General features: G+C 39.0%; 2 protein-coding genes across 2 annotated transcripts in view; one reads left to right on the top strand and one right to left on the bottom strand.

Moving 5' to 3' along the window:
* LOC123751813 (nephrin) overlaps positions 1-16345 on the top strand; it is a 222638-nt gene extending 206293 nt beyond the window's left edge. Inside the window, exons 13-16 of the mRNA XM_069311033.1 lie at positions 1173-1365; positions 4288-4470; positions 8061-8278; positions 15308-16345. Of these exons, the coding sequence (XP_069167134.1) occupies positions 1173-1365; positions 4288-4470; positions 8061-8278; positions 15308-15538 (825 nt within the window). The 3' untranslated portion in view covers positions 15539-16345. The remainder of the gene's footprint in view (positions 1-1172; positions 1366-4287; positions 4471-8060; positions 8279-15307) is intronic.
* An 8931-nt stretch (positions 16346-25276) lies between these two features.
* On the bottom strand, positions 25277-26023 carry LOC123751814 (aspartic and glutamic acid-rich protein). Its single transcript, XM_045733894.2, has one exon. It carries the CDS (start codon positions 26021-26023, stop codon positions 25277-25279), a length of 747 nt encoding a protein of 248 aa, XP_045589850.2.
* Between the last annotated feature and the right edge of the window lie 1188 nt (positions 26024-27211).

Raw genomic sequence — 27211 nt, 5'->3', positions numbered from 1 at the left:
GTCTATTCTGTATTTACCCAGGTCTATCCTGTATTTACCCCAGGTCTATCCTGTATTTACCCAGGTCTATTCTGTATTTACCCCCAGGTCTATTCTGTATTTACCCAGGTCTATTCTGTATTTACCCCCAGGTCTATCCTGTATTTACCCCAGGTCTATCCTGTATTTACCCCAGGTCTATCCTGTATTTACCTAGGTCTATCCTGTATTTACCCCCAGGTCTATTCTGTATTTACCCAGGTCTATTCTGTATTTTCCCCCAGGTCTATCCTGTATTTACCCAGGTCTATCCTGTATTTACCCCCAGGTCTATTCTGTATTTACCCAGGTCTCTCCTGTATTTATCCCCAGGTCTATTCTGTATTTACCCCAGGTCTATCCTGTATTTACCCCAGGTCTATCCTGTATTTACCCAGGTCTATCCTGTATTTACCCCCAGGTCTATTCTGTATTTACCCAGGTCTCTCCTGTATTTACCCCCAGGTCTATTCTGTATTTACCCCAGGTCTATCCTGTATTTACCCCAGGTCTATCCTGTATTTACCCAGGTCTATCCTGTATTTACCCCCAGGTCTATTCTGTATTTACCCAGGTCTATTCTGTATTTATCCAGGTCTATCCTGTATTTACCCCAGGTCTATCCTGTATTTACCCAGGTCTATCCTGTATTTACCCCCAGGTCTATTCTGTATTTACCCAGGTCTATCCTGTATTTACCCCAGGTCTATCCTGTATTTACCCAGGTCTATCCTGTATTTACCCAGGTCTATCCTGTATTTACCCAGATCTATCCTGTATTTACCCAGGTCTATCCTGTATTTACCCAGATCTATCCTGTATTTACCCAGTTCTATCCTGTATTTACGCAGGTCTATCCTGTATTTACCCAGATCTATCCTGTATTTACCCAGATCTCTCCTGTATTTACCCAGATCTATCCTGTATTTACCCAGATCTATCCTGTATTTACCCAGATCTCTCCTGTATTTACCCAGGTCTATCTTGTATTTACCCAGGTCTATCCTGTATCTACCCAGTTCCTTCCTGAAACTAAACGTACCCAATTATTAGCCACTGTTTCGTGCCTTATCTGGTGTGGACACAAACTTGGTGTTGGTCCATCATTACCACCACGAGGTGCCCCATAGACCTCCACCCCTGGCCTCCGGCAGGTGTGGAAGGAGAACACCCCGAGGGCCGACGAGCTGGTGGTGAACATTACCCTGACGCAGCCGGAGTTCCTGGTCAGGCTCCTGGAGCCCGGACACCACTATCGTGCAGAGGTCATCGCCCACAACGCCAGGGGCGCCGCCCCACCCGTCACCCTCTACATCCACACCCTCAAACAAGCGGAAATGCATATAAGTGAGCATTTTACTAACATACCCGGTGGTGATACATAGTAGGAGCTATATAGCTACATAGCAGTAGCGTTAACTGCTGCATAGCTACATAGCAGTAGCATTAACTGCTGCATAGCAGTAGCGTTTACTGCCACATAGCTACATAGCAGTAGCATTTACTGCTACATAGCAGTAGCGTTTACTGCCACATAGCTACATAGCAGTAGCGTTTACTGCTATATAGCTACATAGCAGTAGCATTTACTGCTGCATAGCTACATAGCAGTAGCGTTTACTGCTGCATAGCTACATAGCAGTAGCATTAACTGCTACATAGCAGTAGCATTAACTGCCACATAGCTACATAGCAGTAGCATTAACTGCTGCATAGCTACATAGCAGTAGCATTAACTGCTACATAGCAGTAGCATTAACTGCTGCATAGCTACATAGCAGTAGCATTAACTGGCACATAGCTACATAGCAGTAGCGTTTACTGCCACATAGCTACATAGCAGTAGCGTTTACTGCTATATAGCTACATAGCAGTAGCGTTTACTGCTATATAGCTACATAGCAGTAGCATTTACTGCTGCATAGCTACATAGCAGTAGCATTAACTGCCACATAGCTACATAGCAGTAGCATTAACTGCCACATAGCTACATAGCAGTAGCGTTTACTGCCACATAGCTACATAGCAGTAGCATTAACTGCTACATAGCTACATAGCAGTAGCATTAACTGCTACATAGCTACATAGCAGTAGCATTAACTGCCACATAGCTACATAGCAGTAGCATTAACTGCCACATAGCTACATAGCAGTAGCGTTTACTGCCACATAGCTACATAGCAGTAGCATTAACTGCTACATAGCTACATAGCAGTAGCATTAACTGCTACATAGCAGTAGCATTAACTGCTACATAGCTACATAGCAGTAGCATTAACTGCCACATAGCTACATAGCAGTAGCGTTTACTGCCACATAGCTACATAGCAGTAGCATTAACTGCTACATAGCTACATAGCAGTAGCATTAACTGCTACATAGCTACATAGCAGTAGCATTAACTGCCACATAGCTCCATAGCAGTAGCATTAACTGCTACATAGCTACATAGCAGTAGCGTTTACTGCTACATAGCTACACAGCAGTAGCATTTACTGCTACATAGCTACACAGCAGTAGCGTTTACTGCTACATAGCTACACAGCAGTAGCATTTACTGCTACATAGCTACACAGCAGTAGCGTTTACTGCTACATAGCTACATAGCAGTAGCATTAACTGCTACATAGCTACACAGCAGTAGCATTTACTGCTACATAGCTACATAGCAGTAGCATTTACTGCTACATAGCTACATAGCAGTAGCATTTACTGCTACATAGCTACATAGCAGTAGCATTTACTGCTACATAGCTACATAGCAGTAGCGTTTACTGCTACATAGCTACATAGCAGTAGCATTTACTGCTACATAGCTACATAGCAGTAGCGTTTACTGCTACATAGCTACATAGCAGTAGCGTTTACTGCTACATAGCTACATAGCAGTAGCATTTACTGCTACATAGCTACATAGCAGTAGCATTTACTGCTACATAGCTACATAGCAGTAGCGTTTACTGCTACATAGCTACATAGCAGTAGCATTTACTGCTACATAGCTACATAGCAGTAGCATTTACTGCTACATAGCTACATAGCAGTAGCGTTTACTGCTACATAGCTACATAGCAGTAGCATTTACTGCTACATAGCTACATAGCAGTAGCATTTACTGCTACATAGCTACATAGCAGTAGCGTTTACCGCTACATAGCTACATAGCAATAGCATTTACTGCTACATAGCCTTCCCGGCTTGGTGCCTTCTTTTGATAATTACTTATAAATATACGCAAACAATGGAAATATCTGTGAACGCGGACATTCACAGTCGACTTGAGAATGGTCCAGGACGGACCGAAACGTCGTCGTCACTTCACTTTCATGTGTGTGGTCTGGTCAACACGCTTCATCCACGTTATTGTGACTCCTCGTCTGCATACGCGAAGGTATTGAGTTCAGAGTTCCTCAACTATTTACGAAACCGGTGTATCTTTTTTTGTTTAATCGTGGCAGCTTTATTTACATATATTAAACAGTTTGCAAAGTTTGGAATATCACAATCTTAGATTGTATGATAGTGAAGGTCAGTAGTTAACCTAGGAGGACCTTACACCTAATGCATCTGTTCACCTAGCAGTTAACAGATTCCCAGGAGTTAGTGAGGTGTTGTGGGCTGCATCCTGAGCAAGTTCAGTAATTAGCCAAGGGAGGACTTCAATAAATTTTAGTGCCTTCTTGTCCCCAACAATGTTCTTGTTCTTCCTTTATTATGTTCTTGTTCGTCCTTTATTATGTTCTTGTTCGTCCTTTATTATGTTCTTGTTCTACCTTTATTATGTTCTTGTTCTACCTTTATTATGTTCTTGTTCTTCCTTTATTATGTTCTTGTTCTACCTTTATTATGTTCTTGTTCTTCCTTTATTATGTTCTTGTTCTCCCTTTATTATGTTCTTGTTCTACCTTTATTATGTTCTTGTTCTTCATTTATTATGTTCTTGTTCTACCTTTATTATGTTCTTGTTCTACCTTTATTATGTTCTTGTTCTTCCTTTACGATATTCGTTCCACCTTTATGTTCTTGTTCTACCTTTACTATGTTCGTGTTCTTCCTTTATTATATTCCTGCTTTACCATTATTTTTATCACGTTCTACCTTAATTTTGTTCTCGTTCCTCCGTTAAATGTTCTTGTTTTACCTTTATTATATTCTAGCTCCACCTTTAATATGTTCTTAAGCTAATGGGGGCTTAAATATATACACAACTATTGCCAGTTGTTTTAATTACGAAGAAAACTGCAAAATCTTTTTGACTTGTTTTATCAGGTTTACCATCTCGGTCTGAGCCATCTCCGCTGATGCTGGTGCTGGCGGTGATTGGTGGGGCTCTGCTGGTGGTGGTGCTGCTGCTGGTGGGCGTGTGGGCGGTGCGGGGCCGCAGGAGGAACTCCCACGCCCACGGAGACAACGCCCACATCCCCATGAAGGAATCTAATCCGGATATACTTGGTAAGTGGGACGTGTGAGAAAGATTTTGATCTGGTTGACTTGCAAGATCTGCTCGTGGCTTCCCGCCAAACGCACACCGAAATTACGACGTTGGTACAACGTTCGAACAAGTTTTAATACTTCCTTACCAGTTATAACAACCAATATAGCAAGCTGTAACAACGTTCTAATACGTCATAAACCCGTTAAGCCAAGATGTAACAACTTTATTACAAGTTGTAACAAACGGAAAATAGAGACAGTTACGGTTTGTGTTTCTAGGGTTGTGGTGATCGTTGGGTTTGAATCACATTGTTATTCACACACACTAGAGGCGGTAGATGTTGTGCTTGCAGGATCGAGCTCAGCTCTGAAGCCTCGCCTTCTCGATAATCAGTAATTCAATGCAAGTGTTTTTGGCAAGTTTGTCTTTCATATACTGATACTGACAAGTCATTATTGAAGCTCAGCATAACTTGAGCTATTAGCCCTCATCTTGCACGACGACCACGCTGCTCCCCCAACCCGTTCTCGCACTTTCGTATAGTCAATATTGACTTATTAGATACGTGCATATGTGACATACTAAACATACTAGTTTACCTTGAAAAGCTTCATAGAAAACACCGACCTTACCTAACCTTCTTAGTATGTTAAGATAAGCATCTTATTGCTTCGTAATTACAATTATTACTTAACCTATTATAGGTTAAGTAATAATTGTAATTGCTCCCCAGCCTCTATTGGCGTCTTAAAATATATAACTACAAACACGTTTCCTCACAGGTAACGAACATTTTGTTACCTAAATCCCATTACAGAGAAGTAGCACAAGAGGAATAATATAAGACAGAACGACCACTCTAGATAAATAATTAGCCACATTTACGGTAGTATAAAACACACGACTATTTTAGAAGCATATTTAGTGAAAATCTTATTTTAATATTTTTTCTCGTTCAATCCCCGATTGTCCAAGTGGTTGGGCACCATTCCTTTCCCCAGTTCCATCTAAAATTCTTATTCTGACCCCTTCCAAGTGCTATATAGTCGTAATGGCATGGCGTTTTCCCCTGAATAATTAGAATAATTAGAATAATCAGAAGGGAAGGTAACTAAGAATATCTTACATTTAGAGGTTAAGAAAAAAGTTTTTTAAAGACAGCATAATTTAAGATATATTACGTTATATTTTCAAAGACTAAAGTCTTTGAAAATGTAATAAGTTTTACGAAACGCGCCCGTGTCGCGTCAGACTAGAAATAAAAATGAATTTTGGAGAATTAATTTTTGAATTAACTCCAACAGTGAAGCGTAATGTACGAAAGATTGAGAAAATTCGCGTTAGAATTATTAATCTTACTTTTTCGGTCATATTTAATAATATATATATATATATATATATATATATATATATATATATATATATATATATATATATATATATATATATATATATATATATATATATATATATAGTTGTGCAATAATTGGCTGTTGATTGCTGGTATTGACTTCTTGATGTGTAGTGCCTCGCAAACGTCAAGCCGCCTGCTATCGCTGTATCTATCGATGATTTCTGTGTTGTTTACTAGGATTTCTCTGGCGATGGTTTGGTTATGGGAAGAGATTATATGTTCCTTAATGGAGCCCTGTTGCTTATGCATCGTTAAACGCCTAGAAAGAGATGTTGTTGTCTTGCCTATATACTGGGTTTTTTGGAGCTTACAGTCCCCAAGTGGGCATTTGAAGGCATAGACGACATTAGTCTCTTTTAAAGCGTTCTGTTTTGTGTCTGGAGAGTTTCTCATGAGTAGGCTGGCCGTTTTTCTGGTTTTATAGTAAATCGTCAGTTGTATCCTCTGATTTTTGTCTGTAGGGATAACGTTTCTATTAACAATATCTTTCAGGACCCTTTCCTCCGTTTTATGAGCTGTGGAAAAGAAGTTCCTGTAAAATAGTCTAATAGGGGGTATAGGTGTTGTGATAGTTGTCTCTTCAGAGGTTGCATGGCTTTTCACTTTCCTTCTTATGATGTCTTCGATGAAACCATTGGAGAAGCCGTTATTGACTAGGACCTGCCTTCTTTTCCACAGCTCATAAAACGGAGGAAAGGGTCCTGAAAGATATTGTTAATAGAAACGTTATCCCTACAGACAAAAATCAGAGGATACAACTGACGATTTACTATAAAACCAGAAAAACGGCCAGCCTACTCATGAGAAACTCTCCAGACACAAAACAGAACGCTTTAAAAGAGACTAATGTCGTCTATGCCTTCAAATGCCCACTTGGGGACTGTAAGCTCCAAAAAACCCAGTATATAGGCAAGACAACAACATCTCTTTCTAGGCGTTTAACGATGCATAAGCAACAGGGCTCCATTAAGGAACATATAATCTCTTCCCATAACCAAACCATCGCCAGAGAAATCCTAGTAAACAACACAGAAATCATCGATAGATACAGCGATAGCAGGCGGCTTGACGTTTGCGAGGCACTACACATCAAGAAGTCAACACCAGCAATCAACAGCCAAATATATATATATATATATATATATATATATATATATATATATATATATATATATATATATATATATATATATATATATATATATATATATATATATATATATATATATATATATATATATATATATATGCGAACAAGCCTGAATGGTCCCCAGGACAATATGCAACTGAAAACTCACACCCCAGAAGTGACTCGAACCCATACTCCCAGGAGCAATGCAACTGGTTTGTACAAGACGCCTTAATCCACTTGACCATCACGACCGGACAAAATGAGGTGATAGCCGAGGCTATTTGAACCACCCCACCACCGGCACTCGGATAGTAATCTTGGGCATAGCATTTTACCAAATCACCTCATTCTTTGGGGCACACGTGAGGAACACAAATGCGAACATGCCTGAATGGTCCCCAGGACAATATGCAACTGAAAACTCACACCCCAGAAGTGACTCGAACCCATACTCCCAGGAGCAATGCAACTGGTTTGTACAAGACGCCTTAATCCACTTGACCATCACGACCGGACAAAATGAGGTGATAGCCGAGGCTATTTGAACCACCCCACCGCCGGCACTCGGATAGTAATCTTGGGCATAGCATTTTACCAAATCACCTCATTCTGGGAGGAGTCTCATTCTCCTGGGAGTATGGGTTCGAGTCACTTCTGGGGTGTGAGTTTTCAGTTATATATATATATATATATATATATATATATATATATATATATATATATATATATATATATATATATATATGTTCACTCTTACAAGTAATTAATTATGAAAAGAAAGCACCAAGTCGATATTACAAGACCCTAAACATACATGAATTTTAGTTCCTTGTAGAGACCCTTTAGAGACAACTTTAGAACGTGGCTCCAATGTTGTGGTTAAGTTTGTCGTGAGGCCCTCCTCCCCCCTCTCCCCTCAGAACACTAGTACTCGTGCCAACCAGCTTAACCACAACCTTGTAGCAACTTTATAATGTGACCCCAATGTTGTGGTTAAGTTTGTTGTGGGACCTCCAAAACCCCGGTACTCGTGACAATAAGCTTCGTATTTTACCCCACAGAGGCAGCTCCCCAGCCACAGTCATCTGCCCACACCATAAGCATCAGCATAATTAAACAGCCACCGCGCTCCTATGATGGGGAACCTTCTCCTCCGCCTCTGAACGTGGCCGCCGAGGACCTAGGGATGGGTATGGGTCTCCGGACGGGGCTGTCGTCGCAGAAAACAACATTTGGACTATCCGAACCTCTGCACAGACCCATTGAAAAGAGTTTACAGGTGAGTGCAGGCGATGAGTCACAATAACGTGGCTGAAGTATGTTGACCAGACCACACACTAGAAATTGAAGGGACGACGACGTTTCGACTTGAGAATGGTCCAGGACGGACCGAAACGTCGTCGTCCCTTCAATTTCTAGTGTGTGGTCTGGTCAACTTACAGGCGAGTGTTCAATGTTTAACTGGCGTTTGTTGATCTAGATCAGGTTATTAATGGTATTTTGATTTTCGAATTGAGTTTTGTTTTTCATCATTACTCATCTATAGTGAAAAAATTTCATGAAATACCTTTTCAGTTAAAATATTGCAAATAATTATTTTCATGTAATTTGGGTAAAATAAATAATGAACTGGTAAATATTAGTTATTATATTAATATTAAAAGCAATTGAATAAGATATTTGTGGATACAGAAAATACAGTTTAGAAATATTTACGAACTTGTGTATGTATTGAATATTTAATAAATTAATTGTTCAAGCTTTATTTACAAGATTAAATAACAATTCACTGAAGAATTATAGTTATGTGACCTTATTCATCAGCTCCATCTTCTTATGGTATAAGTGAGAATTATTTTAATTACAAATTTATACATTTTGGCTTTTTTATTCAATAATGCATAATACTGCAAGGAGAGCATGCAACATAGCATGATGCTTCATATCAGCATTCATTGCAAGAATGCACACAATTTTGCATTTCATTTCTCCATTACAATATACTGCAGAACTCGTGCAAAATTAGTTTATAAAACTGACATTGAGGAAAATTATTGTCCTATTTCAAACCCAATTACAGAAATAGAAATATACTTACATATTTGTATACTTATATGTAAATTTTGTGATTTGATAAAACTTTACATTCAAAATTGATCTTCCCATTAGAAGTCCCAAATAAATTAATACAATTTAATGGATATATTTGTATTTGGCCTTATCCTCCACCCAAACCCCCCCCCCCCCTTAGGCTCTTATAAAATTACCCCCTGTCCCCATTACCTGTTCCCAGGACACTGCCATGCTAGGGAAATAGTTCGAACCTAACACAAAGCTTACTGTTCGCTGGCTTGTATTCTTGCCTGTTGTAATTCGGTGTTTACGTTACAGCTGCCGTTACAGCTGCCATTTACAGCTTCTCTTCACCTCATCACATCAAGTTCACTTCACTAAGCTTATCATGTCTGTTTCACCCTCCTGTTGCTTCAAGCTTTCTTTTCAATATGATTATTTTTTTATCATTCTCTTGCTTCGTGTGTGATTCACAGTGTGCTTCATATGCTTCACTGTTGCTTCAAGCGTTCATAGCCAGGAGCAGTAACGCCTAACAGGCCTGCTGGGAGGAGTATATGTTATCTTTGCCATCTTTATGACTTCTTAATGAGTGCCATCTTTATGACTTCTTCATTAATGCCATCTTTATAACTTCTACACGAGTGCCATCTTATGACTTCTTCATGAGTGCCATCTTTATGACTTCTTCATAAGTGCCATCTTTATAACTTCTTCATGAGTGCCATCTTATGACTTCTTCATAAATGCCATCTTTATAACTTCTACACGAGTGCCATCTTATGACTTCTTCATTAATGCCATCTTTATAACTTCTACACGAGTGCCATCTTATGACTTCTTCATGAGTGCCATCTTTATGACTTCTTCATAAATGCCATCTTTATAACTTCTACACGAGTGCCATCTTATGACTTCTTCATAAATGCCATCTTTATAACTTCTACACGAGTGCCATCTTTATGACTTCTTCATAAATGCCATCTTTAAAACTTCTACACGGGTGCCATCTTATGACTTCTTCATAAATGCCATCTTTATAACTTCTACACGAGTGCCATCTTTATGACTTCTTCATGAGTGCCATCTTTATGACTTCTTCATGAGTGCCATCTTTATGACTTCATAAGTGCCATCTTTGCAAGACTTGGACTCAGTTACTGCCGCTTGCATTAAATTATGTTGCAACCATCTACTTGCAACCATCAACAATCTGCTTGCTTGATAATACTCTGAACAATTGTAATGAATTAACAGAAGTGATATAGGATTTACCACATGGGATTAAACAATGTCTAAATGATACAGGATTTACCACATGGGATTAACAATGATTCAGGATTTACCACGTGGGATTAACAATGACTAAATGATACAGGATTTACCACGTGGAATTAATAATGTCTAAATGATACAGGATTTACCACGTGGAATTAATAATGTCTAAATGATACAGGATTTACCACGTGGAATTATTAATGTCTAAATGATACAGGATTTTCCACATGGGATTAATAATGATTCAGGATTTACCACGTTGGATTAATAATGTCTAGATGATTCAGGATTTTCCACGTGGGATTATCAATGTCTAAAAGCTAATTGTAATTTAGGATATTCTCTTCACGAGCCACTCCGTAAAAAATGTAACGATTTTGGCCTAACCAGAAACATACGCTCCCAAACATCCCACCTAACCTATCGTACACGATGCCTAGAAATCGTCAATGTGACGATGCTTTAATTGCTGCTAAAACGTCTCAGTTTTAACGAAGTTTTCGATTACGTCAAAAAATGACGTAATGTTTCTAAATTTAATGCTGCCTAAGGGGGGCATCAGTTCCAAATGTGCCAACAATATGCAATAAATGAAAATTAAGTCGATTTCAATCAAACTTTTTTGACGAGTTGTATATGAAAAGTGTTTCATCTGGTCCAAGTCTCAGCATCGTAGCGTAAATAGGAAGGGAGAAAAAAATATATTGATTTAAGTGTCAAAATTTTTCCATAATGGTAAAAAATTAACATCAAACACAAGTGTCAACTGAAATCATGTCTATGACTCTCAGCTATTACAATAGCATATAATAAAAATAATTAAAAGTTATTTTTATCCCCCCCAAAATTAGTTAAACAAAATTATTTTTTATTTTTTTTATTTTTATTTGTTTATCGGACGATTTGCATGAAACTTATACACCTGACTGCACGTAAGCCTATCTGTAAGGGGGTCAATTTTGGAGGAAATTGGTTGATGTCAACCTCAGCCACAGATGGCAGCACCTTAGACTTTATGTTTCAATAATTTATTTTAACATAAACGTTCGTGTAACTCTTTCATTTTTTATTCAATTAACATGAAACTTACACCATATATGTAGAGTTTGTCTCTACAATATGATTTCAGAATTTTTATCCCAAGTTCATTTATTGATTTTATAATAATAATAAATATAACATATTTGCATATTTTTTTTTTTTGGGGGGGGGAGGGGGGGGAGAACTTTGACTACTTGTATTAGTAAAACTAAACATATTTTGGAAAATCTACTGAAATCATATCCTTTATTATATGCTAATGTGATAGAAGATTGTCATAGAAAGTATTTCATTTGAAACTTGTGGTTGTAGAGTTTTATTGAAAATGTGTAAAAGTCGTTGAAAAAAAAAATTCTCCTTTTCTATTTAGGCTGCAGTACTGAAGCTTGGAACAACTGCAGCCCTTTTCAAATACAACTAGTCAAAAAAGATTTGTTGACATTGAACAACGTTTAAAAAGCTAACTCCTCGCCAATCACACACCGAAACTACGACGTTGGTACAACGTTCGAACAAGTTTTTAACTCTTCCTAACCAGTTATAACAGCCAATATAGCAAGTTGTAACAACGTTCTAATACGTCACAAACACGTTAAGCCAAGATGTAACAACTTTATTACAAGTTGTAACAAGCTGAAAATATAGACAGTTTCAGTATGTGTTTCCAGGGTCATTGCCCCTTAACACGTCTTCCCCGACGTGTTAAGGGATCTTCCCCGACGTGTTAAGGGATCTTTCCCGACGTGTTAAGGGATCTTTCCCGACGTGTTAAGGGATCTTCCCCGACGTGTTAAGGGATCTTTCCCGACGTGTTAAGGGATCTTTCCCGACGTGTTAAGGGATCTTTCCCGACGTGTTAAGGGATCTTCCCCGACGTGTTAAGGGATCTTTCCCGACGTGTTAAGGGATCTTCCCCGACGTGTTAAGGGATCTTTCCCGACGTGTTAAGGGATCTTTCCCGACGTGTTAAGGGATCTTTCCCGACGTGTTAAGGGATCTTTCCCGACGTGTTAAGGGATCTTCCCCGACGTGTTAAGGGATCTTTCCCGACGTGTTAAGGGATCTTCCCCGACGTGTTAAGGGATCTTCCCCGACGTGTTAAGGGATCTTTCCCGACGTGTTAAGGGATCTTCCCCGACGTGTTAAGGGATCTTTCCCGACGTGTTAAGGGATCTTTCCCGACGTGTTAAGGGATCTTTCCCGACGTGTTAAGGGATCTTTCCCGACGTGTTAAGGGATCTTTCCCGACGTGTTAAGGGATCTTTCCCGACGTGTTAAGGGATCTTTCCCGACGTGTTAAGGGATCTTTCCCGACGTGTTAAGGGATCTTTCCCGACGTGTTAAGGGATCTTTCCCGACGTGTTAAGGGATCTTTCCCGACGTGTTAAGGGATCTTCCCCGACGTGTTAAGGGATCTTCCCCGACGTGTTAAGGGATCTTTCCCGACGTGTTAAGGGATCTTTCCCGACGTGTTAAGGGATCTTTCCCGACGTGTTAAGGGATCTTTCCCGACGTGTTAAGGGATCTTTCTCGACGTGTTAAGGGATCTTTCCCGACGTGTTAAGGGATCTTTCCCGACGTGTTAAGGGGTCGGGCTGAACCCTCGGGGTATACTGAGTATACACAGAATTAACCAGCCAGATTTATCCACAAACATGGCCACATACATAGCCACATACATAGCCATATACACGGCCATATACATAGCCATATACATGGTCATATACATGGTCACAAAGCACTCGATATTGCTATTATCGTTCCAGCAGAGAAAAGGCTTTAATGTAGATATTAACAATTCTTCGAACACACAGAATTTAAGGTTTAGAATTGATCATTTCGATGTTTTGGTGTTTTAGAACGAGAAAAACACGACGCTGACAGCCGTTGTGTGGATGGACAGGTGGAGTGGTCAAGTGATGAGAGCAAACACGGCTGTTGACCAAACACACACACACACACACCACAAGAGGAGACGACGACGTTTCGGTCCGTTCTGGACCATTATCAGGTCGTGTGTATGTGGGGGGGGGGGGGGGGGACCTGGACGGACCGAAACGTCGGTCTCCTCATCTTGTGGTGTGTGCTTTGGTCATTATATCTTCAGACCCCGTTATTGTGGCTCATCGTCTGCATATATGATTGTTCCTCTGAGCTCACTCCTACTTCCACACACACAAACACACACACACACACACACACACACACACACACACACACACACACACACACACACACACACACACACACACACACACACACACACACACACACACACACACACTCATTTCTCTCCATGTTTGCGGACGATGCTAAAATTATGAGAAGGATTAAAACAGAAGAGGACTGTTTGAGGCTTCAAGAAGACCTAGACAAGCTGAAGGAATGGTCGAACAAATGGTTGTTAGAGTTTAACCCAACCAAATGTAATGTAATGAAGATAGGTGTAGGGAGCAGGAGGCCAGATACAAGGTATCATTTGGGAGAGGAAATTCTTCAGGAGTCAGAGAAGGAAAAAGACTTGGGGGTTGATATCACGCCTGACCTGTCTCCTGCAGCACATATCAAGCGGATAACATCAGCGGCATATGCCAGGCTGGCCAACATACGAACGGCATTCAGAAACTTGTGTAAAGAATCATTCAGAACTTTGTATACCACATATGTCAGGCCAATCCTGGAGTATGCAGCCCCAGCATGGACTCGATATCTAGTCGAGGATAAGACTAAACTGGAAAAGGTTCAAAGGTTTGCCACCAGACTAGTACCCGTGCTGAGAGGTATGAGCTACGAGGAGAGACTACGGGAATTAAACCTCACTTCGCTGGAAGACAGAAGAGTTAGGGGGGACATGATCACCACATTCAAGATTCTGAAGGGGATTGATAGGGTAGATAAAGACAGTCTATTTAACACAAGGGGAACACGCACAAGGGGACACAGGTGGAAACTGAGTGCCCAAATGAGCCACAGAGATATTAGAAAGAACTTTTTTAGTGTCAGAGTGGTTGACAAATGGAATGCATTAGGGGGTGATGTGGTGGAGGCTCACTCCATACACAGTTTCAAGTGTAGATATGACAGAGCCCGATAGGCTCAGGAATCTGTACACCTGTTGATTGACGGTTGAGAGGCGGGACCAAAGAGCCAGAGCTCAACCCCCGCAAACACAACTAGGTGAGTACAACTAGGTGAGTACACACACACACACATATCTTCAAATATAGATATGATGGAGCCCAGTAGGCTCAGGAATCTGTACACCAGTTGATTGACAGTTGAGAGGCGGGACCAAAGAGCCAAAGCTCAACCCCCGCAAGCACAAATAGGTGAGTACAAATAGGTGAGTACACACACACACACACACACACACACACACACACACACACACACACACTCACTCACACACACACACACACACACACACACACACACACACACACACACACACACACACACACACACACACACACACACACACTCCTCAATCTTACGACTAGCGGCCAGTATTCACTAACACCTTTCCTCTCCACTAGCAACCTCTCGGCCTCTTATCTCTTTTTCTCAGTCCGTATTTACTAAACAGTTAGCTCGTGCCCAAGTGCGAAACCTGTACATCTTTCCACAATTATGGCGGAAAGATGAAGACCCTTTATGAATCCTGACCTAAGGAGGACTAGGCTAGAGTACCACGGACCTCGTAAACTGTTTACAAATAATAGTAAACTCACTATTGAGATAAGAGGTACTAAGAGTTACAGGGCACTGAAGTGGACTCGGAAAGGCGTCTTGAGTGCTGAGTAGGAGTCATTTCGCGAGTCATGTGCTCAGTGCTGAGTCCAAGTGTGGCGCAACTTGTCATGTAGTGTGAGTTGGACGATTGACCTGGCATGGAGTCCTTTCCTCCTCCCCCCAGAACCCCGTCCGCCTCCCCTACGATGACGACCCTCCATCTTCTCCAGAAGTCTCTGAGAGGACTCAGCTCACACCATCTACTATAGACCCGTGCGTCACCCTGGGGGTGGAGGCCGCCGTCAGGGCCTCCAGACGGTTGCCGTACTCCAGGACTCCTGTCTACCGCGACGGAGGGTCCCCGTCATGCGCCCGTCAACCACTCATGCTGGGTAGTTCAGAGAGCGTGATGTAGTCGAAGCTACCCCACCAGGCACAGGGACAAGCACGCTATCAACGCCATTCTCCTCAGAATATCTGTTTAAAAAAGTAAGCTTCATTGCTCGAATGATTGCTAGTTACAAAGGTTTATAATAAATCACCATTTATTGAGGTGTTATTTTTTGCATGTTCAACTAACTGACTCAAAAAATTGCCAAATAAAATAAAAATAAAAACATTTGAAACTAGCAAAAATGACTAAAATACTGAGTATTAAATTACCAAATCTTTATAGGGAAAAAAACCATTATGAAAATAATACCCGAGAACCAATTAACGTATATTCCCCGCCCCCCCCTTTGGGAATATACCATGTCCACAGGTTGTCAAGGAGACGAGAAAGAAAACTATGGCTGACTTAGTGATAGTGTTTTAACCCCTATGTAAATACCCGGTTCATTTTTATATTATAAATTTAGGTCAGAAGACAATAGCATTGCATCGCCATATTTTTGTACACAAATTTTTGAAGAGAATCTTGTTGCTATCACCTAGATATTATTTTCACTGTAACATATTGAAGATATGATATCACTGTAACATATTAACATAACATATTCAATACATATGTATTGAAGCCAAAGAAACCCCCCACAAAGCCAGCTCTGTTACGCTAAGACATAAAGTTTATATCAGTCGTATAAGGTCTGGTCACAAGGAGCTGCTACGTGTTCTGTGTAAATGTGTATAAAATTATATACTTTTCATTAGCAGGTTTTATTCTCTTTTACATATTCTTCAGCTATATAGTTTCCAACTCTGGATGTGTGTCAGGAATACGCACACACACACACACTCTCATATTATATATATATATATATATATATATATATATATATATATATATATATATATATATATATATATATATATATATATATATATATATATATATATATATATATATATATATATATATATATATATATATATATGCAGAATAACCACATATGAAAAATAGAAAATGCTTAACGCGTTTTCGGCTAATTCGCCTTCATCAGAGCAAAGTAGAATGTCATTCTACTTTGCTCTGATGAAGGCGAATTAGCCGAAAACGCGTTAAGCATTTTCTATTTTTCATATGTGGTTATTCTGCATACTTGGATCAGTGTTTTTGTGATCATTGTTGCATATATATATATATATATATATATATATATATATATATATATATATATATATATATATATATATATATATATATATATATATATATATATTATTAAATATGACCGAAAAAGTAAGATTAATAATTCTAACACGAATTTTCTCAATCTTGCGTACATTACGCTTCACTGTTGGAGGTAAATCAAAAATCACTTCTCCAAAATTCATTTTTATTTCTAGTCTGACGCGACACGGGCGCGTTTCGTAAAACTTATTACATTTTCAAAGACTTCACAAATACACAACTGATTAGAACTTACGTCTCTCTGATATTATATCTACATTTGAGTGAGGTGGGAAGGATGATGTGGCATTGACACAAGACAGAACAGGGGATATTAATAGGGTATTAAAAGTATCAACACAAGACAGAACAGAAACAATGGGTATTGAATAGAAGTGTTTGTAGAAAGCCTATTGGTCCATATTTCTTGATGCTTCTATATTGGAGCGGAGTCTTGAGGTGGGTAGAATATAGTTGTGCAACTATAACAACTTGTGCAACTGCACAACTATATTCTACCCACCTCAAGACTCCGCTCCAATATAGAAGCATCAAGAAATATGGACCAATAGGCTTTCTACAAACACTTCTATTCAATACCCATTGTTTCTGTTCTGTCTTGTGTTGATACTTTTAATACCCTATTAATATCCCCTGTTCTGTCTTGTGTCAATGCCACATCATCCTTCCCACCTCACTCAAATGTAGATATAATATCAGAGAGACGTAAGTTCTAATCAGTTGTGTATTTGTGAAGTCTTTGAAAATGTAATAAGTTTTACGAAACGCGCCCGTGTCGCGTCAGACTAGAAATAAAAATGAATTTTGGAGAAGTGATTTTTGATTTACCTCCAACAGTGAAGCGTAATGTACGAAAGATTGAGAAAATTCGTGTTAGAATTATTAATCTTACTTTTTCGGTCATATTTAATAATATATGTCTACAGGAAAGACTGCTACCAAAATATACTAATATATATATATATATATATATATATATATATATATATATATATATATATATATATATATATATATATATATATATGTCGTACCTAGTAGCCTGAACGCACTTTTCAGCCTACTATGCGAGGCCCAATTTGCCTAATAAGCCAAGTTTTCATGAATTAATTTTTTTTTGACCTAACCTACCTAACCTAACCTAACTTTTTCGGCTACCTAACCTAACCTAACTTTTTCGGCTACCTAACCTAACCTAACCTATAAAGATAGGTTAGGTTAGGCTAGGTAGGGTTGGTTAGGTTAGGTCATATGTGCAGGCGATGAGTCACAGTAACGTGGCTGAAGTATGTTGACCAGACCACACACTAGAAATTGAAGGGACGACGACGTTTCGGTCCGTCCTGGACCATTCTCAAGTCGATTGTGAATTAGATATATTTAGACCGATATATATGACCGATATATTTAGGTCATATATCTACGTTAATTTTAACTCCAATAAAAAAAAATTGACCTCATACATAATGAAATGGGCCCGATTTGCCTAATAAACTAACTTTTCCTGAATTTATATATTTTTTTTATTTTTTCTTATGAAATGATAAAACTACCAATTTCATTGTGTATAATTTAATTAAAAAAAAAATTAAGTTAGAAGTAATGTAGATATGTGACCGAACCTAACCAACCCTAATTAAAATGACTGACGGGCCTGACAGCTGAGTAGACATCGCTTCGGATTCGTAGTCCTGAGGTTCCTGGTTCGATCTTCGGTGGAGGCGGTAACAAATGTGCAGAGTTTCTTTCACCCTGATGCACTTGTTACCTAGCAGTAAATAGGTACCTGGGAGTTAGACAGCTGTTACGGGCTGCTTCTTGGGGTGTGTGTAACAGATAGGAGGCCTGATCAAGGACCGGGCCGCGGGGACGCTAAGCCCCGAAATCATCTCAAGATAACCTACCTAACTTAACCTAACCTAATCTAACATAACTAAGTCAATAATTGATATCCTTAATATATATTATATTCATAAATAATTCATATAAACAAACTGGATTTTTAAAAAAAGAAAATTACTCGGCCTATTAGGCAAATCGGGCCTTGCATAGTAGGCCGAGAAGTGCGTTCTGGCTACTTGGTACGACATATATATATATATATATATACACATGTCGTACCTTGTACATATTATATATATATATATATATTATTATATAATATATATATATTATTATATAATATATATATATATATATATATATATATATATATATATATATATATATATATATATATATATATATATATATATATCGTACCTAGTAGCCAGAACGCACTTCTCAGCCTACTATGCAAGGCCCAATTTGCCTAATAAGCCAAGTTTTCATGAATTAATTGTTTTCCGACTACCTAACCTACCTAACCTAACCTAACTTTTTTGGCTACCTAACCTAACCTAACCTGTAAAGATAGGTTAGGTTAGGTTAGATAGGGTTGGTTAGGTTCGGTCATATATCTACCTTAGTTTTAACTCCAATAAAAAAAATTGACCTCATGAATTGGGTAGCTTTATCATTTCATAAGAAAAAAATTAGAGAAAATATATTAATTCAGGAAAACATGGCTTATTAGGCAAATCGGGCCTTGCATAGCAGGCCAAGAAGTGCATTCTGGCTACTAGGTACGACATATTATATTTTATATATATATATATATATATATATATATATATATATATATATATATATATATATATATATACACACACACACACACACACTATATTCTAACAATGCATTTTTATTTCTAACTCTACCAGTATACATTTGTTATGTATAAACCTCTTAATTTTCTCTATCTCATCCTACGGAATTTACTTCAAATTTACTTCAAATTTACTTACCAGGGAAAACAAAATCAATTTTGTCGTGTGTGTATATGAACAAGAATGACAAATAAGACATGTTAATCTGTCTCTCCCCCGCTCAATTGCGTAGTTCCCTTAAACTGGGATGATTACGCAACTCTGTCAATGGCTCCCCCCCCCCTACACGATCTTGCTTCACTTTCCGCGTTGTTTTGACTTTCCGGTTGACGCAAGGCAGAGAGAAGCCGACTTGAAGCAGGGTAATGAATACTTGAAATGACCGCAGGTAACGCGTATTGTATTGAGCTACACAAAATGGTATTAGTTTTGATCTATACTGGAATAAGTGGCCCTAGGCGTCTCAGGCGTTCAAGTGGCAGGTTGTTATCTTGGCGTGTTGTTATCTTGGGGGTGTTGTTATCTTAACGTGTTCCTAGTTTTGGCGTGTTACCCTGGCATGTTGTTATTATGAGATTTTATCATAAGATTTTGTTATTTTGTTATCAGCAGATTTTGTTATCATGAGATTTTGTTATCATGAGATTTTGTTATCATGAGATTTGTTATCATGAGATTTTGTTATTTTGTTACCATGAGATTTTGTTATTTTGTTATCATGAGATTTTGTTATCGTGAGATTTTGTTATCATGAGATTTTGTTACTTTGTTATCATGAGATTTTGTTATTTTGTTACCATGAGATTTTGTTATCATGAGATTTTGTTATCAGATTTTATCATGAGATTTTATTTTGTTATCATGAGATTTGTTATCATGAGATTTTATTATCATGAGACTTTGCTATCTTGACATATGTTTATCCTAGTATTTTATTACTTTGTCATTATGTTATCCTAGCATTTTGTTATCTTGGGATATTTTTATCTTTGCATGTTGTTATATTGGTATGTTGTTATCTTGGTATTTTGTTATCATGTCATTTTGTCCTGTATTTGTCTTATTTTGATCTTAAATTTATATGATAAGCATGTATAAGGAGTACAGTAATTACAATATTATTGTAATCTATTAACTATGTCTCATAATTACAATATTGTTGTAATCTATTAACTATGTCTCATAATTACAATATTATTGAATCTATTAACTATGTCTCATAATTACAATATTATTGTAATCTATTAACTATGTCTCATAATTACAATATTATTGTAATCTATTAACTATGTCTCATAATTACAATATTGTTGTAATCTATTAACTATGTCTCATAATTACAATATTATTGTAATCTATTAACTATGTCTCATAATTACAATATTGTTGTAATCTATTAACTATGTCTCATAATTACAATATTATTGTAATCTATTAACTATGTCTCATAATTACAATATTGCTGTAATCTATTAACTATGTCTCATAATTACAATATTATTGTATTTATTACTGTTGTGCTTATTATTGCAAACAAAAAATAAAGTTTATGTATTTTATGTGTATAGAGTTTACTACAATAACTGGTATTAATTTGTTTATATTTTGTAATGTACTGTATTGTCATTTGTATGGGAATTTTGTTGTCATTGTCGCTGTCAATGAGATTATAGAACTTCGGTCTCAACAAGTCACACAAAAATAATTTTTGTCTCAAGTTATACAAAAATAATTTTTGTCTCAAGTTACACAAAAATAATTTTGGAATCAACAAGTCACACAAAAATAATTTTGGTCTCAACAAGTCACACAAAAATAATTTTTTGTCTCAAGTTACACAAAAATAATTTTGGTCTCAAGTTACACAAAAATAATTTTGGTATCAACAAGTCACACAAAAATAATTTTGGTCTCAACAAGTCACACAAAAATAATTTTGGTCTCAACAAGTCACACAAAAATAATTTTTTGTCTCAAGTCACACAAAAATAATTTTGGTCTCAAGTTACACAAAAATAATTGTTGGTCTCAACAAGTCACACAAAAATAATTTTTGGTCTCAACAAGTCACACAAAAATAATTTTGGTCTCAACAAGTCACACAAAAATAATTTTTGGTCTCAACAAGTCACACAAAAATAATTTTTGGTCTCAACAAGTCACACAAAAATAATTTTGGTCTCAACAAGTTACACAAAAATAATTTTGGTATCAACAAGTCACACACAAAAATAATTTTGGTCTCAAAAAGTCACAAAAAAATAATTTTGGTCGCAAGTCACACAAAAATAATTTTTGGTCTCAACAAGTTACACAAAAATAATTTTGGTCTCAACAAGTTACACAAAAATAATTCGGGTCTCAACAAGTCACAAAAAAGTAATTTTGGTATCAACAAGTCACACAAAAATAATTTTTGGTCTCAACAAGTCACACAAAAATAATTTTTGGTCTCAACAAGTCACACAAAAATAATTTTTGTCTCAACAAGTCACACAAAAATAATTTTTAGTCTCAACAAGTTACACAAAAATAATTTTTGTCTCAACAAGTTACACAAAAATAATTTTGGTCTAAACAAGTCACAAAAAAATAATTTTGGTCGCAAGTCACACAAAAATAATTTTTGGTCTCAACAAGTTACACAAAAATAATTTTGGTCTCAACAAGTTACACAAAAATAATTCGGGTCTCAACAAGTCACAAAAAAGTAATTTTGGTATCAACAAGTCACACAAAAATAATTTTTGATCTCAACAAGTCACACAAAAATAATTTTTGGTCTTAACAAGTCACACAAAAATAATTTTTGTCTCAACAAGTCACACAAAAATAATTTTGGTCTCAACAAGTTACACAAAAATAATTCTGGTCTCAACAAATAAAAAATATTGACATGTTGAACTTTACTTGTTCTGAAAAGTGATATTAACCGCAGGTTTTTGGCAAAAACGTCTCAATTATTTTTTATTTTTTTTTCCATAATTGGCCCAATTGAGTCGCCTGGAAGCGTAAGGCCATTTATTCCATGTTAGGTCATTGTCTCGGACAAAAAATATATAATGATTTTAAAAGAAATCTTCAAAGGTAGTTTGTTTAGCAGATCTACTTTTCACTAGTTTCCAAAAGTAGTTAAATTTTTCAATGGCGTATTGTAGCCAAATTCACTAAATCCTTTTTATCCTCTTAATCCAGCCTTTTTGTAAGGTGGTGTGTCTAATGTGTGAAATAAATTTATTTGTACAAATTTATTTTTTTTATCCTTGTCTAGAGAGTTGAATTTAATTATGTAGCAAATAGCTTTGAAAATATAGAATAATCTAGTGCTGGTAATCTATGGATATCTTTTCAAGAGCCGATTGCAACAAAACTTGAAGATATCGGTGTGGCAAAAAATACTTAACTACAACCTAACCTAACGATATCTCAATTAACTAAATCCCAACCCAACCCAACCTAGCCTAACCTAACGCCACCAAACCTAATTCAACCTAACCTAACCCAACCTAACCTAACCTAACCCAACCTAACCTAACCTAACCCAACCTAACCTAACCTAACCTAACCTAACCTAACCTAACCCAACTTAACCTAACCTAACGTAACCCAACCTAACCCAACCTAACCCAACCTAACCCAACCTAACCCAACCTAACGTAACCCAACCTAACGTAACCCAACCTAAGCGAACCGAACCGAACCTAATCGAACCGAACCTAATCGAACCTAACCGAACCCAACCTAACCGAACCGAACCTAACCAAACCAAACCTAACCTAACCGCATCTAACTTACCCTTACCACAATCACAATACAAGTTACAATCCTGACGATTGGAGTCGACGCTAGAAAATCTGAAGGCTCTCGCCCTTGTCCTCCGCGGCGCAGTGGTGACACACTCGTCCGGTACTTCGCAAGCGCTTTCGCCTGGGTTCGTCTAGTGGACCTCTCTAGTGGCTAATCTATTAGATCATCATGGTCCAGTTGGTAGTGAGTGTGCCTGAGGCCGATGAGGCCAGCGGTTCGATCCCGTCGTGTAGCCTCAACATGTATTTATTGATTCATCAAGTTGTTGTGGTTCGCATTCAGCATTCAGCATGAGAGGAAGAACAGAGAACATTCATCGCTGAGAGAAATAATTATTATCGGAGATAGAAAGATTGTATCGAGTTAAAGGCTTATCGAGTTACCCTCCCCCCCCCATCTCCTCCATGCATTACTTTGTTAATGATCATATTGTTAACAACCACTTTGTTAACGACCACTTTGTTAATGCCCACTTTGTTAACGGCCACTTTGTTAACGGCCACTTTGTTAACGACCACTTTGTTAACGGCCACTTTGTTAACGGCCACTTTGTTAATGCCCACTTTGTTAACGGCCACTTTGTTAACGGCCACTTTGTTAACGGCCACTTTGTTAACGGCCACTTTGTTAACGGCCACTTTGTTAACGGCCACTCAAAGCACTTAAAGGAAAAAATACCTGAAGTCGCAATTACTTTTCTGTATTAACATTGATCTTCAGTATTCTGGACACTGTGGGGCCTTCTGTAATGCCACAGAGGAGCTTCCCACTTCTCAACTTCCCACAGACGCCCACAGACACACTTCCCACTTCTCAACTTCCCACAGACGCCCACAGGCACACTTCCCACTTCTCAACTTCCCACAGACGCCCACAGACACACTTCCCACTTCTCAACTTCCCACAGACGCCCACAGACACACTTCCCACTTCTCAACTTCCCACAGACGCCCACAGACACACTTCCCACAGTCGCCCACAGACACACTTCCCACTTCTCAACTTCCCACAGTCGCCCACAGACACACTTCCTACTTCCCAACTTCCCACAGTCGCCCACAGACACACTTCCCAATTCTCAACTTCCCACAGTCGCCCACAGACACACTTCCTACTTCCCAACTTCCCACAGTCGCCCACACACACACTTCCCACTTCTCAACTTCCCACAGTCGCCCACAGACACACTTCCCACTTCTCAACTTCCCACAGTCGCCCACAGACACACTTCCCACTTCCCAACTTCCCACAGTCGCCCACAGACACACTTCCCACTTCTCAACTTCCCACAGTCGCCCACAGACACACTTCCCACTTCTCAACTTCCCACAGTCGCCCACAGACACACTTCCCACTTCTCAACTTCCCACAGTCGCCCACAGACACACTTCCTACTTCCCAACTTCCCACAGTCGCCCACAGACACACTTCCTACTTCCCAACTTCCCACAGTCGCCCACAGACACACTTCCCACTTCCCAACTTCCCACAGTCGCCCACAGACACACTTCCCACTTCTCAACTTCCCACAGTCGCCCACAGACACACTTCCCACTTCTCAACTTCCCACAGTCGCCCACAGACACACTTCCCACTTCTCAACTTCCCACAGTCGCCCACAGACACACTTCCCACTTCTCAACTTCCCACAGACGCCCACAGACACACTTCCCACTTCCTAACTTCCCACAGTCGCCCACAGACACACTTCCCACTTCTCAACTTCCCACAGACGCCCACAGACACACTTCCCACTTCTCAACTTCCCACAGACGCCCACAGACACACTTCCCACTTCCCAACTTCCCACAGTCGCCCACAGACACACTTCCCACTTCTCAACTTCCCACAAATACCCACAGACACACTTCCCACTTCCCAACTTCCCACAAATACCCACAGACACACTTCCCACTTCTCAACTTCCCACAGACGCCCACAGACACACTTCCCACTTCTCAACTTCTTAACAATCAACAAACAAAGCAACTCGCTGAAATTGTCTTCATAAATAAAGAGGAAAATTGATGTCCTCATATCCGTCCTCATATACGTCCTCATATCCGTCCTCATATACGTCCTCATATCCGTCCTCATATACGTCCTCATATACGTCCTCATATACGTCCTCATATACGTCCTCATATCCGTCCTCATATACGTCCTCATATCCGTCCTCATATCCGTCCTCATATACGTCCTCATATACGTCCTCATATCCGTCCTCATATCCGTCCTCATATCCGTCCTCATATACGTCCTCATATACGTCCTCATATTCGTCCTCATATACGTCCTCATATATGTCCTCATATACGTCCTCATATCCGTCCTCATATACGTCCTCATATACGTCCTCATATACGTCCTCATATACGTCCTCATATCCGTCCTCATATCCGTCCTCATATCCGTCCTCATATACGTCCTCATATACGTCCTCATATTCGTCCTCATATACGTCCTCATATATGTCCTCATATACGTCCTCATATCCGTCCTCATATACGTCCTCATATACGTCCTGATATACGTCCTCATATATGTCCTCATATATGTCCTCATATCCGTCCTCATATACGTCCTCATATCCGTCCTCATATCCGTCCTCATATACGTCCTCATATATGTCCTCATATACGTCCTCATATGTGTCCTCATATACGTCCTCATATATGTCCTCATATCCGTCCTCATATACGTCCTCATATACGTCCTCATATACGTCCTCATATGGCGTTATATACACCATTCCGATAAAAACACACAGGGAAGTGACTCCAATGGCGATGATAACACGATATCACGTCAATAACACGCTGATAAAATGGCGATATAATATGGATATCACGTCGATAACACGTTGATAACACTGTGATAGAACATGGATATCACGTTAATAACACGTTGATAACATGGCGATAGAATATGGATATCACGTCGATAACATGTTGATAACACGTCGGTAACAAGTTGATAACATGATCATGGAACATGGATATCAGGTCGATAACACGCTGATAACATGGCGATAGAACATGGATATCAGATCGATAACCTCTTGATAACATGGCTATCAGGTCGATAACACCTTGTTAACACGGCGATAGAACATGAATATCAGGTCGATAACACCTTGATAACACGACGATAGAACATGGATATAAGGTCAATAATAACATTTCGATAAAACCCGTACGGATTAGTGGTGATTATGCTATCTGTTCCAAGGTTGATATCCGGGTTTAACTCTCTATAATGTTATGCTTGACACTGATCGATAAAATAGGGCCTCGTAGCCTGGTGGATAGCGCGCAGGACTCGTAATTCTGTGGCGCGGGTTCGATTCCCGCACGAGGCAGAAACAAATGGGCAAAGTTTCTTTCACCCTGAATGTCCCTGTTACCTAGCAGTAAATAGGTACCTGGGAGTTAGTCAGCTGTCACGGGCTGCTTCCTGGGGGTGGAGGCCTGGTCTAGGACCGGGCCGCGGGGACACTAAAGCCCCGAAATCAACTCAAGATAACTCAAGATAATCAAGGTCGCTGGTTCAAGGCTCAGTTCCTCTTCCTTCCATAATTAAATAGTCATAAAGGATAGGAAGAAAATAGTCTTGTTTTGAAATATTATTAAAACCTTTTAGATGATCCTATGATCGCTACCCTCCAGCCTTGTCTGCTTCCCTCCAGCCTTGTCTGCTTCCCTCCAGCCTTGTCTGCTTCCCTCCAGCCTTGTCTGCTTCCCTCCAGCCTTGTCTGCTTCCCTCCAGCCTTATCTGCTTCCCTCCAGCCTTGTCTGCTTCCCTCCAGCCTTGTCTGCTTCCCTCCAGCCTTGTCTGCTTCCCTCCAGCCTTGTCTGCTTCCCTCCAGCCTTGTCTGCTTCTCTCCAGCCTTGTCTGCTTCCCTCCAGCCGTGTCTGCTTCCCTCCACCCTCGTCTGCTT

The sequence above is a fragment of the Procambarus clarkii genome, chromosome 69 (genome assembly GCF_040958095.1).
Source record: "Procambarus clarkii isolate CNS0578487 chromosome 69, FALCON_Pclarkii_2.0, whole genome shotgun sequence".
Classification (NCBI taxonomy): Eukaryota; Metazoa; Arthropoda; class Malacostraca; order Decapoda; family Cambaridae; genus Procambarus; species Procambarus clarkii.
The sequence above is the reverse complement of the archived record's forward strand: the minus strand, read 5'-3'. Positions and strand labels throughout refer to the sequence as shown.